Genomic DNA, 15,555 nt, shown 5'->3' on the forward strand with positions numbered 1-15,555 from the left:
TCTCTCATTAAGGACCAGGGATGGGGACCATTAAGACAGCTCTTCCAGTTACTGATCAGATCTCCCAGTGGCCAGCTTGCTCAGTCTTTGGCACTTCACCTCCATGAGGGTTGTGTGCTTAAGATACACATGAATTTCCTATTTGTGAGTGTCCTGCTCACACCATCCCTCCTCCTGCTCTGTCTGGGGGTGCTTCTCCCTCTGCTCCCAAGCATGGGGCCTGTGGGAGAGGTGGGAGGCTCACTCAGGGACCTGTCAGCAATCAGGCAAGGTGCTGTGACAGCTTTCTGCAGGTATAGCACCCAGTCCACCTTGCTTCCATAGCTCTGCTTCCTGAAACACTTTCCGTCTCTCCATCCCTTTTTCAGACATGGACGAGTGTGAGATATTTGGCTCCGAGTTCTGCCGCAATGGACAGTGTTTGAACACGGTGCCAGGCTACAAGTGCTTCTGCCGTACAGGATACTTCTATGACTCCAGCAGACTTGAGTGTGTTGGTAAGATGGCTTCAAAGAGCAGTGGGCACCCCACTGCACATGGGGGGATAGCTGTGCTGCTACATCCAGACTTGTCCCTGCTGGGCCAGGTCTAGGTCACAGACTTCTGGGACCCTCCTGGGGAACAAGAGAGGAGGGCCTGAGGGTCACGAGGTCCCCGTTTGCGCAGGGAAAGGGTCACACTGCTCATGTCTGCCAGCCTGAAACGTTGCCCTGTCCTTGTGTGTGGGCAGATCAGGATGAGTGTCAGAATGAAGTGTACTGCATCAATGGCGAGTGTCTGAACACAGAAGGCTCCTACCACTGCTTCTGCAGCCTCCCTCTTGTGCTGGATGCCACTGGCAACCGGTGTGTGAATTTCTCCAGCAGGGCAGGTGAGCTTGATTCCCCCCCCCCACTGCAGCACACCTTTACCTCACACATCCTGCCCCATGGCTGGGTCCTCCAAGAGGGAGAAGTGTGTGGGGACTTGGTGTCTGGCTGAGGTGTGTCAGCACTAGCACAGGGTGCAGCCAGGGCAGGGAGGGGGCAGAAGCTGGGGCACATGGTCATCTCTCTTGGGACAAGATGGACCGGCACTCTTCTGGATTATTTCCATGGCATCTTTTGCTTGTGTCACTCACAGATGCCTTGGAGGAGTATGAAATCCACCTGGACGTCTGCTGGCAGACTGTTGCCGACTACATCTGCCAAGACCTGCTGCATGGTCAGCAGACCACGTACACTGAGTGCTGCTGCCGGCTTGGTGAAGCCTGGGGCCAGAATTGTGCACTTTGTCCCCACAGGTCCTCTGGTAAGTTGGGTGGCATGGGCAAGCATCTTCCAGCAGAGGTGGGAATGGGCTGGGCTGCCACTTGTCATGTCATGCAGGTCTGCTGCATAAGATGTCTGCACTGCTGGAGCCAGCCCAAGGAGTAGGTAACCCCACACACACTTCTCCAGGGCTGAGCTGCCCCAGTGGGTAGAAAGTACCTGAAACTGATTTGCAGCAAGTCTAAGGTACTTGAGGGCAGTGTTGCCCTGTGCATCCCACTGCTTCTGCACGTTAGGAGATAGTGGTGGCTGGAGATGGGAGCACCCTGGGAATTGGGGTTCTTGCTGCTCAAGAACCTGCTGGACCCAGATGGGAGTTAATCTTGACAATCAACAAACTACAGAGCTGCAGCTTTGGAGGGCACTCAATGCAGGCTGGTTCAGATGATCCAGTGTGGATGCACACCCTCTGGCCATATAGTGGACCTTGAGCCAGGCTGCCCTGACCCTTGCTTTTCCTCACCACCTGCAGCTGATTTTGCTTTCCTGTGTAATGGGGCCAGTGAAGACAGTGAGAGAGGGGCTGAGCTCCGAGAAAGACCTAGGTATGAGTACGGACCAGGCTTGGAAGACCCCCACTATGGCCTTCCCAGCCCCTACTACAACTACCTGGAGTCTGAGTACGGAAATCCCGACGCCGGTTTCCCTCGGAGGGAGCCCAGCAGTGAGTTTCATGGCAGCCCTCTCCACCATGGCCCAGCACGGTCTCCACACCGCTACCTGCCCGGCCAAACTGGTGAGTATTGGAGACACAGAGAAGTGCCTCCCCACCCTGTGTCCATGGGGACTGCCTTGTAATTCCCACCCTGGCCAGACTGCTCCGGGCTTGGAGCAAGCTCTGTTCCTGGCTCTTCTGAGTCAGTCCTAATCAGTCACTGTCTTGCCGCATGCCCGATATTCCCTTAATGACTGGGCTGAGGCTCACCCTGCTCTGACCCCACCTTGCCGCCCTCCAGGTCTCTACGAGGGCTTCGAGGGGCTGCAGGCGGAGGAGTGCGGGATCCTCAACGGCTGCGAGAACGGGCGCTGCGTGCGCGTCCCGGAGGGATACACCTGCGACTGCTTCGACGGCTTCCAGCTGGACATGACCCGCATGGCCTGCGTGGGTGAGTGAGCCTCGCGTCCCCGGGCCGCGGCTGCTCCCTGCCGGTGCCAGCCGGGACGGCAGCAGGAGCAGTCCCGCTCTTCCGATTCCTTCCCATACGGCTGGGAGGGCCCTCGTGGAAGTTCAGCCGGCCGCTTTCTGCTGGCAGCTAGGTAAGAGCAGCTCGAGGCATCACCGAGAGCGGCTGATGTCTCCTGTCTTCTCATACCACTCTTGTACGTCACAAGCCATTGTTACTGTGGTTAATGTCCTCTACATTTGCCACTGCCCTGGTGAAATTCCTCACTTTCCACCCTGCCCTATGAGACATGGTTTCTAAATCTTCTCTCTGCATTTCCTCTAAATCCCTATGCCATGTCTCCATCCTTTTCACATTATATGTCTCCAAGCCACCTGACATCTCAGGCACTCATCAGAGCAGATGAAGACACTCTTTTTCCTTAGGCATGGCACTTACTCCAACTCAGGGCATCCTTACTGTACAAAACAATAGTGCAGCTTCTTCATACAGAACCCATGGTCAATACCACCCCAAATGCAGCTGTGCAAAATGGCAGCCTGCCACATTACTCCCTCTTCTGCATTTGTGCACTGTTTTCCTTTCATTGGCCATAATGCTTTGCATTTGCCTTCAGTGAATTTTGTCTGGTTGAATTTGGACCACTACTCTGTCAAAGTCTGAACCCTGCTAAGTGCTTGCAGTCTGGCGTCACACATATATTTTATAAGCATGGGGATTTTTCCTTTGTCTACCTTAATGACACCATTTGCATGGAGAAGGGGTAAGGACAGAACACTGCAGCCTGTGCTTTAAAGGGTTTTTGTTGTAACAGCCAGGTATTGCTAATTGTCTTCGGAGTGCAGCTGTGCAGTCCATTGTGCAATTGCCACAGTTTAATCTGGAGAGTATTTTCTCAATCTGTTTGAGTGTGTCATGTGAGAGTGTGTTGAAATCCTCACCATGGCCAAGGTACATCATATCCACCACTTCTCCCTTATCTGACAGGCCAGTTATCAGGTCAGGGAAGAGAACCAGATTGGCTTAATGTAATCAGGCCTTAACTGATCTGCACCAGCTATTTAATGATCCTGTTATTCTTTAGAGGGTTATGACCTAATCACTCACAAACCTGAACTGCTTAGGGGTAAGCAGACTGTAATTCTGCATTTCCCTTCTGTTTTTGAAGATGGTTTTGAGATTTATCTTTTGTTGTTTTTCTGAGGCCTCCTTTATGCTCCCATTTCAGAGAGAATTGTCACCTTTTCAGGGACTACAGGCAGCATTAAACACATGAATTTGCATTGCCACAAACCTTTATGGATGTAACTGCTTTATATCTGATTGTTGAACCTCTCCATCAAAGTATGACCTTTCCCTCCCTGTGCTCCCGCACCCTTGTTTAAACACTTCAAACATGGTCTGTGCTCTGTCAGATCACCATGAGTGTTTTTATGATGGCTGGAACAAAACCCATGTTAGCTGCTCCAGCCAGCTCCACTGGCTTTTGTTTTCTCTGTTGATAAGAAATAGACTGACATTCCCCATTGTTTCCTGCTACCATACTTATGGAGCCTTTGCTTGTTGCCTTTTCTATCCTGAACTAACTAGCCCTCATTTTACACTGGAGCCTGTTTTTTTCCTTTCAGTTCTTCTGCTTGGTTCTTAGTCATCATCATGCTTTTACCTTGCTGACTTCAGGCCTTTAGAATATTCCTGCAGCTGCTGCAGCGCTTCCCCTCTCACTTCCATATGGCAACAGCTAACCCATGCCCTGAAAGGTGAGCTGGGTGTCCCCACCCCTATCCAAGTGGGCAAACTCCAGGACTTGGTGCAGACTGCTAGCAACACTACACTGTTGCTTCTGGCTTTTGGGTCTATCTGGGCTAAAGTGTTCTTGTTTCATTTCTCCTCTCGATTTGGTAGCCAGACCAGCCTGTCTGCTCTTTCAGCTTTTACTGTCCCTTGCTTCTGAGGCTGCAAAGCACATCTCCCTTGATGTGCCTGACTTCTCCTTGGGGTTCCAAGCAAGCCATCCTGTTCATGGCAATGTCTGATCCTGAGGTTTAGGTCAAGTCCACAGTGTCAGTTCAACAATTGGTTTGGCTGTGTGTGGAGACTACCTTGTTCCTCAAGCTCTGTCTTCTCATGTTTCCCCTCTCCATCTTACCTCCCTTAAAATTTTGCTTCTAGCACCTCTCCCTGGGGTTCCACTTCTCTTTCTTTGTCAGATATCCTCTCCACCTACGCTAGAGATAATCCAAGGTCCCTGGAGTGGTGGAGCACTTTGGTCCTCCCAGGGTCCATTGGCAACTGCTGGGGTCTTCTTTCTCCCTTGGGTGACCAGCTGAACCCATCACCTGCTCCCTACTCCCTGCTGATCAGTGGGGGTTGAGTCTGGAGTTTGTGGTGAGAGGGGTTGGGCCTGCCTTGGTAGGTGAGGATTTGGGCTCTGTTTGCACCTGTGGGTGCCATGGTGAGGATTTCAATACACAGTCTGCACCTGTGGGTGCAAACAACTGTTCTGAGGTTGTACATGGGTGCTCTGTCCTGCTCATGGCCCCACCACAAGTTGGTGTATCTCAGGCAGAGTGTCTGGGTGAATACATGTAGCAGAGCAGACCTGTCACAGTAGGGCAGCTGCTGTAGGGCTCACATGCACACTCCAGTCTGATGAACTGGCCAACTGAGCTCTTTGGCACAGTTTGCAGGTTAATAAAATAAGCTGTTGTTTGTGCAGCACGAAGTCCCTCTGTGTTTTGGTCCTGGAGGTGATAACCAGCCTCTCAGGGCCACCATCATTTGCCTGGTTGACCTTGCTGGATCAGAAAAGGGCATTTTCCAAGGCTAGAAGTGGCCTTTTCCCCAGATCTCAGGCTATTATAACTTGTTAGCCAAAAGCTGCTAACCAGGGGATGTCACCAGCTGCAGAGCTTGAAGGAGCTCTTCTTTGGTGAACATGGGGCAGGGTTCAGTACTGTGCTGAAGGATACTGGGGATGCCACCCTTGGATACTACAGATGCTCTGCAGATATGCTGAGAGCATGGGAGGCTGATGGGGTCACTGTGGACATCCTGAAGGTACTGGTTGGGAGACAGGGCAGGCAGAACCTGTGTGGGAGGGCCAGGGGGGGACAGCAGCTGCACAAGGAGATAGCTGTGGGCTGGGACTACTCACTGTGCCACCAGCTCAGCCCAATCCTTCTCCTTGCAGATATCAACGAATGTGAGGAAGTGGGCAACCCTGAGCCCCTGTGCCGAGGTGGCACCTGTGAGAACACCGAGGGCTCCTACCGCTGCCAATGCCTGCCGGGCTACGTGGCCCTGGCCCGGTCACACCACTGCGTGCCCCAGACAGCCCAGAACCCAGCAGCTGCGTAGCTCTAGGAGAGCAGGGGTGAAGGTGCTCCCCTGCACATGGCTCTGGAACCTGGGAGCACAGAGAAAGGCCTCGCACGGCTGTGGGTGCTTCGAGGCTCTTTGTTCCTTCGCCTTTGAAGTGCACAGCTTCCCCACCACCTCTCTCAATGGGTCAGGGCTGAGCTCCCAGCCTCTGCACCCCTCTTGGCCCTGCCAGCCCCTGCTCTTCCTGCAGCAGAGCCCACCCCAGCCCTCAGCACCTGTCACATTGCCCTGTGTTATGGAGGCTCACAGGACACCTTCCCTTGCCACACAGCCCCTGCCTGTCCCCCTCACCCTGCCAAGAAAGGGGGTTCATCTCCCTGTCACTGCTGCACTGACCTAGTGACAAGCTTTACCCACACCGCGGGTGCTGGCCCCATTCCTTGTGAAGCGTCCAGCCCCCAGGCCAGAGCTTAAGATGGGGGCTCCATCCCAGCTTTCTAGAGCTGCTGCCTAACCTTGGGGCATGGGAAAGAGGCCTGAGGGGCCCTAGGGCCAGCTCTCCCTGTGGCCTTTAGCCCTATACTTTGTGCCCCATGCTGGCTGGGCAGGGGGAGGGGGAGCAGGTCCAGCTTCCTTTCTGTAAAGTTGTTGTTGGTTATTTTTTTTAACTGAGTCTGCTGGAAACTTCTCTCATGTTGTTAAATAAAACATTTATTTTGGGCCCCTGTGGCTCAATACACTGGGGCTTGTCAGAACTGTGCTTGTCTTGCCTCTGCCAAGGGCAGAGCCATCCCACTTGTGAGCCAATTCTTAGCCCTCTCAGCTGGTCCATGGCCTCCTCCTGCTCCCAAACCAGAGCAGAGAGCTTTGCCAGGCCAAATCCCCAGCCCAGCATCAGTGGCAGGAGCCAACTCCAGTCCCTGCAGACAGCACGGAAGTTGTAGCTGTTCACACTCTGCCTTGTTCTCACACAAGGGGGCTGCAGTTCCCACGTGAGAAAGCACAGGCTACTGCAGTTGGCAAGAGCTCTCTGGCAGGTCTGGGAGTTGTTTCTCCAGCCCCGGAGCCCTCAGTATGAAGATCTTTGCCTATGCTGCAGCAAGCAAGGCTATGTTCTATGCCATTTCTTCAGGGAGCCTTTGCACAATTTGAAGCCTGCATAGGACCAGCAAGGCAGGAGCCCAGCCAGCATTGCCAGCTGGATACCAGCAGCAGAGATGTTTGGCTGCTTCCAGGACACCCACACTTAGGCCAGCATACCACCTCTATCCATGCCTTCAACTAAGAAGTACAAACAGCTGAATCCCAACCACTCTGGGTGCCTGGGCCACTCTGCTTTTCCTCCTGTTCCTCTTCACTCACAGAATACAACACAAGCAGAATTTGTCTAGCCTTTATTAAAAGGAAAGTTATAAAAAGAGATTCAGGAGCTTGCAGCAGCTCCAAGTTAGTAGTAGTGCAAACCATTGGTTAGAGAAAGATTCATCCCTGCAGAGACACTGAACACCATTTGGCTTTGCATCCACAAAACGGAAGTTTTCCCAGCTGGAGTCCTGCTGGCTTGAGCAGAAGCCCAGGATATAGCAGGCTGTCAGCTCAGGGAAAGACTCCTCTCCTTCCCTCTGCTTCAGCTGCATGGATAGCAAATGCAGGTCCCAGGGGCATCCCGATCACAACAGAGCAGGAGAAACACAGGAGGGTGGATGCAGCCGGCATTCCAGAAGAGGCACTGAAGGGTTACCAGGTAGCAGCTCAGACAATAGCCAGGTTCATCACTGACAAATTCCTTTGTGAGGACAGACAGCTCCATGTCTAACAGCTAAAGTGCCTCCACAGATCGGCTGGAGGATGATGCTCAGTCACTCCTGCAGCAGACACTGCTGCCCTTTGAGCTGCTAGGAGAACACCTAAACACACCTTACTGTGTCACCTAAACACAGTAAGAGCACTCTGCCAGGGGCTGATCTTGCAAGGAACACAGTGCTGGCTGCTCAGAGGCTGCAGAGCTCTGAAGAAAGCAGTAAGAAATGTTTATTATATAAAAGAATTTGGCTTGTGTTGTTTCTGGTTTTCCCCTCCCTAAGCCCTACTAATGGCAGAGCTCCTCAGCTAGTAATCTGCACTGGTATCTTCCAGCAGAACAACATCTGGTCCTGGTCATCTACCAGCTCCCACTTCACAATCAGTTTAATCTGAAAGAGAGAAGTAGAGGGAAATAAGAACATTCAGGAAATCTTATAAGGCAAGGACATGGGGAGAAAAGTTATCACTTGTGTGGAACAAGGAGGTCCTAGGAGTTCCGTACAAAGAGGACAGAGCTGGGCCTTGCCCTTGTGTGCAGTAGGTGGGCCACGCTCATGCACTGATTCCTGGAGCACCATCTGTGGATGGAGAGCCCCCAGTTACATGACAGAGGAGACCTCCACACACTGCACTCAAATTCCCACTCCCGGCGAAAGTAGAGTGGAAACACCCTGCAGCATCCCCAGCTGAACTGCACTCCAGAGTCAAGCACACCCAGTCCGGGAGCATTCAGCTGCATGCAGCAGGCTCTGGTGGGAAGCATGGCGCAGGAAGATACTGGAGCGGCTGAAGCCACTTGCCAGCAGTTGAGCTAGGCTGCTTCCTTTGCTGGGCTTGTCCCAAAGTGGGAACTTGAAACTAGAGTCATACAGCAAAAAGAACACCAGACTGTCTATGGAGTCTACTCTGTCTCACCAGAACAGAACAAGGTGTCTTTCCTCAAAGGCAGGTGGTGAGACTACTCCAGTATAGGCAGTAGCTGAGAAGCGGCCCAGCTGCCTGCATACTTACACTGGGGTACTCGCTCTTCACAGGGAGTTTATTCAGGTAGCTGTAGGAATGGCCCTTCTGAATGGGGCACTGGATCCCAGACTTGCATCCATCAGGCTCAGGAATAGGGAAGGGTATGTCCATGTGCAGCATCTCCCCGTACACCCTTGCTTTACTGCCCTGGCTCTCGATCTCTGCAAAACACAGAGAACACACGTATACCACACATTACCTTCACATACCCCAGAGGCTGCAAGAACACAACAAAGAGATACTCTTCCTCCCACCCAGATCCTTCTCCAGCCGCCCTTCTCCCCTCCCAGCAGTGGGACACAGAGGGGACCACCTGCCCCTCCCCACTCCCGCTGGGGATGCGCTCCTTACTGCTGGCGAAGGTGACGTTGATGCTGTAGGATGTCCCCTTGTGGAGCAGGCAGGGCTGAGTGGGGCAGGGGCTCACGTTCACCTCCTGGATGCTGCCGTCTATGGAACCTGCAAAGAAGAGTCGGGATTACCGGGCCGTCTCCGCCTGCCGCTCTCCTCCCGCTGCCCCGCGGCCGCGGGCCGGAGCCACTCACCGCAGTCAACGAAGCGGAGGGGCTCGGCCAGGGCGGTGGCGGCGGCGCCCAGCGCCAGGAGCAGAACGAGCGGGGACGGCACCATGGCGGCAGCGGGCACGGCAGCGGGCACGGTGGCGGCAGCGGCGGCTCCGCGGTGTCACATGAGCGCGGCGGCCCCGCCCGCCGGTCAGCTGGGGCGGGCCCCGCCCGCGGGGCCGGGCCGGAGCCACCGCGCGCTCCCGGGGGTGGCCGGGGGGAGGGACTGCCCGTCCCCGTGGCCCAGGGCAGGGCTGCAGCCGGGTAAAGGGCGGTGGGAGCACCGTCGTGACAGGGGACGACAGGGCAGCCCGGGAGTGGTGGTGGTGTGCTGGAACTACACCCTTGGACAGACGGACACCGTCTCCAAAAGCGCTGCCACTGGACATCCCCACTCCGGGCTGCCCTGGGACAGTCAGTGTCAAAGGCAGCAGCCGGAGGACAGACTCAGATACAGGCAGTGCCATGGGCCGGGAAGCTCTTTTATGCCCCTAGTGAAAGGGGATAAAACATAACGCCCACAAAGCTGCTGTAGTAGACTTGTCCGTGGCCTTGTTCATACATGTCCCATACCTCGTGTTCTGCATGTTGAAAGCTCTTTGCGTAACATGAGTGCCAGGAGTTACATCTGCAGAGTACCTGGCTGCCACCTTTCACAGAGCACACACACGTCAGTTCTGTTTCTCAAACTCGTGAATTGCTAGAGACTCCCTGCTTTGTGCTGTGGATGTCAAGGCAAACCAGATGATGCTTCAGAAAGCATTTGACCCAAGCTGAAGTTTACAACTTTTCACCAATTTCACAGGGTAGCAAATTTTAGCCTTTCTGGGATCATGTCAGAACACAGTAGAGAGGCACTGAGTGCTGATTTGGTAGGAACATGGCAGAGCTGACTCAGTGTCTCTACTTCAGACCTCTGTCCCAGTGAGGTGTCTGCCTGCTCAGCTGCAGCTGCACAGCCAAGTGACTCAGAGGTGGCAGCCCACTCTTTGCTCAGGCCCTCTGCAAAGGGTGTCACATCAGAAAGAGGTGTCTGGGGCTTTTTAATGTGGGTTTTTTTGGTGGTTTTTTTTTTTTTTTAGATTTCAACTAAGGATTCAGTTTCCAGGCACATGCATAAGAGGATGCTTACCAAATCCCTATAAAACAAACAAAAAAACACCCTCAAAAAACCCTGCTGAGACTAAGCCGTGTATTTAACACTACCTAGCACACTTTATAACCGACCCAGATAAAGGCTTTTCCTTGCACATGGAAAGCATGCCCTTCAAATGGCTTCCCTTATCCACATCCTTCAAGTCTTACAGATGGTAAACAAAGCTGCCTATCTGACTGCTGGTAACAGAACTGCAGTCAAGTCAGAGCAACACCATAAAGTGCCGTCACACATTCACAGGATACGCAGTGCTTGGAATTTGCTTGGGAGCAAATTCCACAGTCCATTAAATCAGGATGCCTCCCTGTGAAACAACTCACCACGTATCTTTGCTTCACAGATGCTTTTACACAATGGCAGTGACTATGTACTTACAAGTCAACACATCTTTCAAAGGCTTTGAACTAAAAATCATTGCATCCAGGATCGAAATTAACATTTTCCCTCCCTACACCCCAAACTGGGGTAGTAAAAAGCCTAATAAGTGTAAGTCTGTAAATCTACAGCCAAGGCCTTTACAGAAGAAAGAATCAGAAACCTTCTGCCCAAGGTTTTTAGCTGATATCATACATTACTATGGTGTCAGTTTTGCAATAGCATTACTAAAGCTTAAATTCCCCAGGGCAGCACAAGTGTCTTGAGCCAAACAGACCTTGCTTTTAGGCACATGCCCCCTATGACAACTGATAACAGGCATAAGCCTCCAGGTTCCCTTGGAGCCAAAAATTGCTTAAGAAAGATTCAAATCAACTTCAGGCTGATCTCATTATTTTGCGGATGGAGGTCCTTTCCCATTACCAGCATCACAGGGAGCTTATGCTGCAGTGCAGAAGCACCAGTGGAAAAGGCTAAGAAAGCTAACAAATTCTCTCCAGCAAGACTGATACTGGATTTGTTAATTTTTGTAGTTCAACCAACTCTATTAAATGAGAAAAAAGCCTGAAGTTCCACTTCATCAGCTATCAACACGTGATTAATCCAAATCCCTCTAACAGCACAGCACTTGCAGCTCAGTAAACAGATGTGCTTGCAGGCACTACAGTGTCAGTGAAAACAGGCAGGTTCTCAAGAAAATCCACATACAGAGACTAATCAATTTAACTGTTCTTTCAGCCAGAACATGCACCTTTTGCTACACATCATCAGAATTCACATTTAAATTCATCACATCCACTCTTGCATTCAACACCATGCCAGAGGTTTTATTATCACCCGTTGCTGAAGCACTGAAACAAGTTTCATTTCCCTTCAAAATAGATACAAGATGATTTTAGCATCATATTGCAAAGGAGAAATGAGCAAAATATCTAGAAAATAAAATTCTCAGATAAATCTCTTCAATACAGTGTGCTTAAAGAGAGCTAAAGGAACTCCCCAAACCAAGACACCACAAACCAGAAAAACAGAAAATCTAAACACAAACTTAAAAACAGATTATGTCTACCTATCAGAAACGAGATGGCCTACAAAACCAGAACCCAAGAAGGAAGAAAAACTAGACTATAACTCCATGGAAAAAAAGGGACCAACCATCCCTGTGTCCCATAGCTGACTGAAGGAAAAAATGGCCAGTGATAAGACATGCAAGGGAATAGCTGTTCTCCTTAGTTACCCCCACCTCCCCTTGTCACACCAAAAAGCTGTCCCCAGAACGAGTCTCTCCTCAGCAAAGCAGATTATTAATTATATTAACTGTGAGTGATGCTAGCTGGCCTTTTCCTCATTCTTTCAGTCTGCAGTAATCATTTCAGCAATGTTCCAAAGACCCTTGAAGCTGCTTGCCACACTTCTGTCACTTAACACCTTTCTGTCACTTTAACACAGTAAAAATGAAGGCAACTCCAAAGTAAGTGTCTGTTTTTGAGGCTACATCCATTCTCCAAAAGGTGCTCACAGTGAATACAGCCACAACATGCAGAAATGCAGCAAGATCCATCTAATACACCCTCCAGGAGTGAGAAAGAAAGCTAATGCAATATGGAAAGAAATCAGGCATGATCCCTCCTCATCTTTTCTCCTAGGAGGTTTTCATTCCCACCTCCAAAATTGTCAGCTTTTTGGGATGCCACATTGATAATAATCGAAAAACACCCCCATATGTTTTTTTATTTAAACATTCAGTGTTCCAATATGCCCGATGAGGATTCATCAACTATTGCAGGTGCCTGCATTAGTACCACTCCTGCTGGGACCCTGCCTGTGGTACTTTCCTGGCTTTATCCTAGCATCATTAAAGCTAACCCAAGAGTAGGCAAAATTAGACAGCTCAAACCAGTCTTTATTTACATGCTCAGGGTGGAAAAAAAGCAAAAGCCCGTGGTTACAGAAGAATCACTTTGCTTGGAGCAGGATGGTGAGAAAGCAAACTGTGACACGGTCCTGAAGTCCTCTGAGGGTAAATCATCCCCTCCTGCTGGGATGACAGGTTTTCTTCCACCAGTCTTAGACACAGTCACTGTATGACTCTCCACAGGCCTGGCCAGGGCTGAGGAACAGGATTCCTCCCCGAGAAGCACATGAGGAACAAAGAGAAAAAGATTCTTTTTACCTCGAGCTCATCCGTGATCGACCGGCCAGGCCACTGTCACATGGCAAACGATCAGGAGAAGCTTAAACCTCCGTGGGAGGGCAACGTGCCCCGAGTGGCCGTAGGGACCTGCCTGGCGTCGGGTGAGCCCTCCGGGGCCGGGGCCGGGGCCGGGGCCGGGCCCGGGGCCGGGGCCGGGGCCTCCCCCCACCCTTGCTGCGGAGGGAGGCGAGGGACAGTGCGGGTGTGAGGCTGATAACAGCCGCCAGCGCCGGGCAAGCGCCCAACTAGGGAAGACCTAGGGCCTCCACCTGATAAGGGACAGCAAACCAGAAAAGCCGGAATCAGGGAGAAACCCTAAAAGCCCTCATCCTGGGCCCCGTGCTTGCTCTCCAGCCTAGCCAACTCCCCTGCAACGGCACCTTGAGCCTTCTCCGGATTCTGCTCAGGATAACCTTACGGCTAATGCGGGACAAGCACGCGCGGACGGACAGCGCTCGCTGCTTATTTTATTACTCTTCACTGCTTTATGGCTGCAAACTCCCTCAAGGGCCAGCAGCAGTTTCGTGTCTCGGAGCGCCTGTAACGCGCTCGAGCACTGCCCGGGAAGGGGCACCGCCGCCGCCCCGGCGACGCCCCGCTGTGGGCGCGGCCGCTCCCGCCCGCCGCGGCCGCACTTCCGCCATGGCGGCGGGGCGGGGCTGGGCTGGCATGGCGGCGCCGGCGGCGCTGCGGTGGTCGTGGACGTTGGCGCTGGGCGGCCGGACGAGGTACCGTTCCCTTGGGCACTCGGCCCCTTGGACCCTCCCTCGGGGGCACAGAACGTCCCCGCTGCGCGGCAGGGGGTGGTGGCTGCAGGGGCCGGGCCCGCCGCCCACTCCGGCGACGCGGACCCCTCTGAGGCGGCCCCTCTCCCTTCTTTCCGAGGCAGCCGGTGCTCCGCTTCACCGTGCCCCGGCCGAGCGCTGCCGAGGCCCCCGGCCGGCCCTGCCCGCCCAGCTGGCTCCCTGCTGCGCTGGGCGTCGTCCTTCTCCGAGCCGGGCCCGACGGAGAGCGGCCCCAGCGAAGGACAGATCTTCCTCAGCGAGAGCTGCGTGAAGGTGGGGACCTGGGAGGGTTCTGGTGTCTCTGGGAGGGTTCTGGTGTCTCTGGGAGGGTTTCCACACTGCCTGCCCTGCGGTCACGCAGAGGAGACATTTGAGTGTTCACTAGTTTGTTCAGCAGGCCTTTTAATCCTCTTCCTTTTATTTATTTGCAGAGGCTGCTGGAGATTGCAGAAGGATCAGAGTTTCTCAGGCTTCAAGTTGAAGGAGGTGGCTGCTCTGGCTTCCAGTACAAGTTTTCTTTGGACACAGTTATCAATCCTGATGACAGGCAAGGACAAAGGGACATTTTGGTGGTCAGGTGTTACTGTTCTTGGCAAAAATGGCAGGGGGGGTATGCATAACATGATAGAATCTTGCATGAAGGCGAAGAAGCCTGTGAGATAAGGAGTATGCTGAGGTTCTGCTTCTCTGTAACGTCTTTGGCACAAGTAATGGTTTAATATGCTGCTTTGTTTTACAGGGTGTTTGAACAAGGTGGTGCCCGTGTGGTTGTGGATGTGGACAGCCTGGCCTTTGTGAAAGGATCCATGGTAGATTTCAGCCAAGAGCTGATCCGAAGCTCCTTCCAGGTGGTGAGCAACCCCCAGGCAGAGAAGGGTTGCTCATGTGGGACTTCCTTCTCTGTCAAATTCTGACTGGACTTAGATGGACACTGTTTGCAGATGCTTTTGGCAGTCTCCAGAGAGTTTATGTTTGTTCTTTTCCCTGCTGCTCCCTTTCATCTCCCTTAACCTGTGACACAGCTGTTACACAATACTGCAGCTGTGTGTGTGTTTGCACTGAGCCTGTCTCCAAGACATATTGGCCTTCCCTTCAGAAATGATGAAGTAACCATGAGTATGCACACAGGAGCATCTTCAACGCCTTGTGAACCACTGGCCAGGTGGTGCTGACTGGCCTGCCCTGTCCTGATTGTGGAACTACTTAACTGTCTCTGCAAGAGAAGGCTGTATATATATGTGTGTGTGTTTATTGAAAGGTCTTACTAAAAAAAGTCTATGAGATTGATTGGTACTGCTTGTGCATTTACATGTAGGTAGAATCTGGGTTCTTTCAGGCTAGTGGTGCTTATTCCTTATCTTCCAAGCAAATGGGACTTGAAGTCTTTCTCACGTGTACTGCTGACACTTCACTGCCCAGCTTACAGTGGGCTTTTCCAGATATTTTTCTTTTTTCTTGCTGAACAGGATTCTCTTGGTCCCAGGAACCTGTGGTGGCTTCTCTGTAAATTCCTGGGATTATGGTTTTTACTTGTTCAGAGTAAGTGAAATCAAAAAAAAAAAAGAAGTCGGAAGAATTAATAGCTTGTGTCTTTTATATATAAAAAATGGAAAAACCTTGTGTGTATATATATATATATACATATATATATATATATATATAAATAAATAAATATATATAAAATACACAGCTCTCTATGCTCTAGTGCTATTTAAACCTGACTTGGAATTTTAGGTCATATGGATTCTCAGATTTCACAATGTGGTTGCTGCCTGCTCTTGCCAGCAGGAAGGGAGGTTAAGGTGATAGACAGAGGAGAGCAGGAGTACTGCCAAAGAGTTCACAAGTCCTTTTGACTTACAGTTGTCTGGGAAGCTTTTCCATAACTTTGTTTACCA

The 15,555-nt window shown here is 51.9% G+C and overlaps 3 protein-coding genes across 6 annotated transcripts in view; 2 read left to right on the forward strand and 1 right to left on the reverse strand.

Moving 5' to 3' along the window:
• Positions 1–6,502, forward strand: part of LTBP2 (latent transforming growth factor beta binding protein 2) — a 72,270-nt gene extending 65,768 nt beyond the window's left edge. For all 4 annotated transcript variants that reach the window (XM_068192835.1, XM_068192837.1, XM_068192836.1 and 1 more), the window contains 6 exons: positions 369–497; positions 731–871; positions 1,123–1,290; positions 1,783–2,046; positions 2,267–2,416; positions 5,628–6,502. In XM_068192835.1, the coding sequence (XP_068048936.1) occupies positions 369–497; positions 731–871; positions 1,123–1,290; positions 1,783–2,046; positions 2,267–2,416; positions 5,628–5,794 (1,019 nt within the window). In that variant the 3' untranslated portion in view covers positions 5,795–6,502. The remainder of the gene's footprint in view (positions 1–368; positions 498–730; positions 872–1,122; positions 1,291–1,782; positions 2,047–2,266; positions 2,417–5,627) is intronic.
• A 638-nt stretch (positions 6,503–7,140) lies between these two features.
• On the reverse strand, positions 7,141–9,283 carry NPC2 (NPC intracellular cholesterol transporter 2). The gene is made up of 4 exons (XM_068192851.1): positions 9,130–9,283; positions 8,936–9,043; positions 8,573–8,745; positions 7,141–7,950 (listed from the first exon to the last, which is right to left on the reverse strand). Exons 1-4 carry the CDS (start codon positions 9,212–9,214, stop codon positions 7,864–7,866), a joined length of 453 nt encoding a protein of 150 aa, XP_068048952.1. The 5' UTR covers positions 9,215–9,283; the 3' UTR covers positions 7,141–7,863.
• A 4,204-nt stretch (positions 9,284–13,487) lies between these two features.
• On the forward strand, positions 13,488–14,944 carry ISCA2 (iron-sulfur cluster assembly 2). The gene is made up of 4 exons (XM_068192830.1): positions 13,488–13,600; positions 13,762–13,930; positions 14,089–14,204; positions 14,397–14,944. The coding sequence occupies exons 1-4, from the start codon at positions 13,515–13,517 to the stop codon at positions 14,569–14,571; spliced, it is 546 nt and encodes a 181-aa protein (XP_068048931.1). The 5' UTR covers positions 13,488–13,514; the 3' UTR covers positions 14,572–14,944.
• The last annotated feature ends 611 nt before the right edge of the window (positions 14,945–15,555 follow it).

Source organism: Anomalospiza imberbis, chromosome 6 (genome assembly GCF_031753505.1).
Source record: "Anomalospiza imberbis isolate Cuckoo-Finch-1a 21T00152 chromosome 6, ASM3175350v1, whole genome shotgun sequence".
In the NCBI taxonomy this organism is placed as follows: Eukaryota; Metazoa; Chordata; class Aves; order Passeriformes; family Viduidae; genus Anomalospiza; species Anomalospiza imberbis.

Excerpts from the sequence above, each read along its gene's own strand:
- ISCA2 (XM_068192830.1), top strand. The coding sequence starts at position 13,515 with ATGGCGGCGGGGCGGGGCTGGGCTGGCATGGCGGCGCCGGCGGCGCTG. Across the intron at positions 13,931-14,088 it reads TCAGCGAGAGCTGCGTGAAG|AGGCTGCTGGAGATTGCAGA; the intron begins GTGGGGACCTGG and ends ATTTATTTGCAG. Across the intron at positions 14,205-14,396 it reads GTTATCAATCCTGATGACAG|GGTGTTTGAACAAGGTGGTG; the intron begins GCAAGGACAAAG and ends TTTGTTTTACAG.
- NPC2 (XM_068192851.1), bottom strand. The coding sequence starts at position 9,214 with ATGGTGCCGTCCCCGCTCGTTCTGCTCCTGGCGCTGGGCGCCGCCGCC. Across the intron at positions 9,044-9,129 it reads CCTCCGCTTCGTTGACTGCG|GTTCCATAGACGGCAGCATC; the intron begins GTGAGTGGCTCC and ends TCTTCTTTGCAG. Across the intron at positions 8,746-8,935 it reads CAACGTCACCTTCGCCAGCA|AGATCGAGAGCCAGGGCAGT; the intron begins GTAAGGAGCGCA and ends TGTGTTTTGCAG.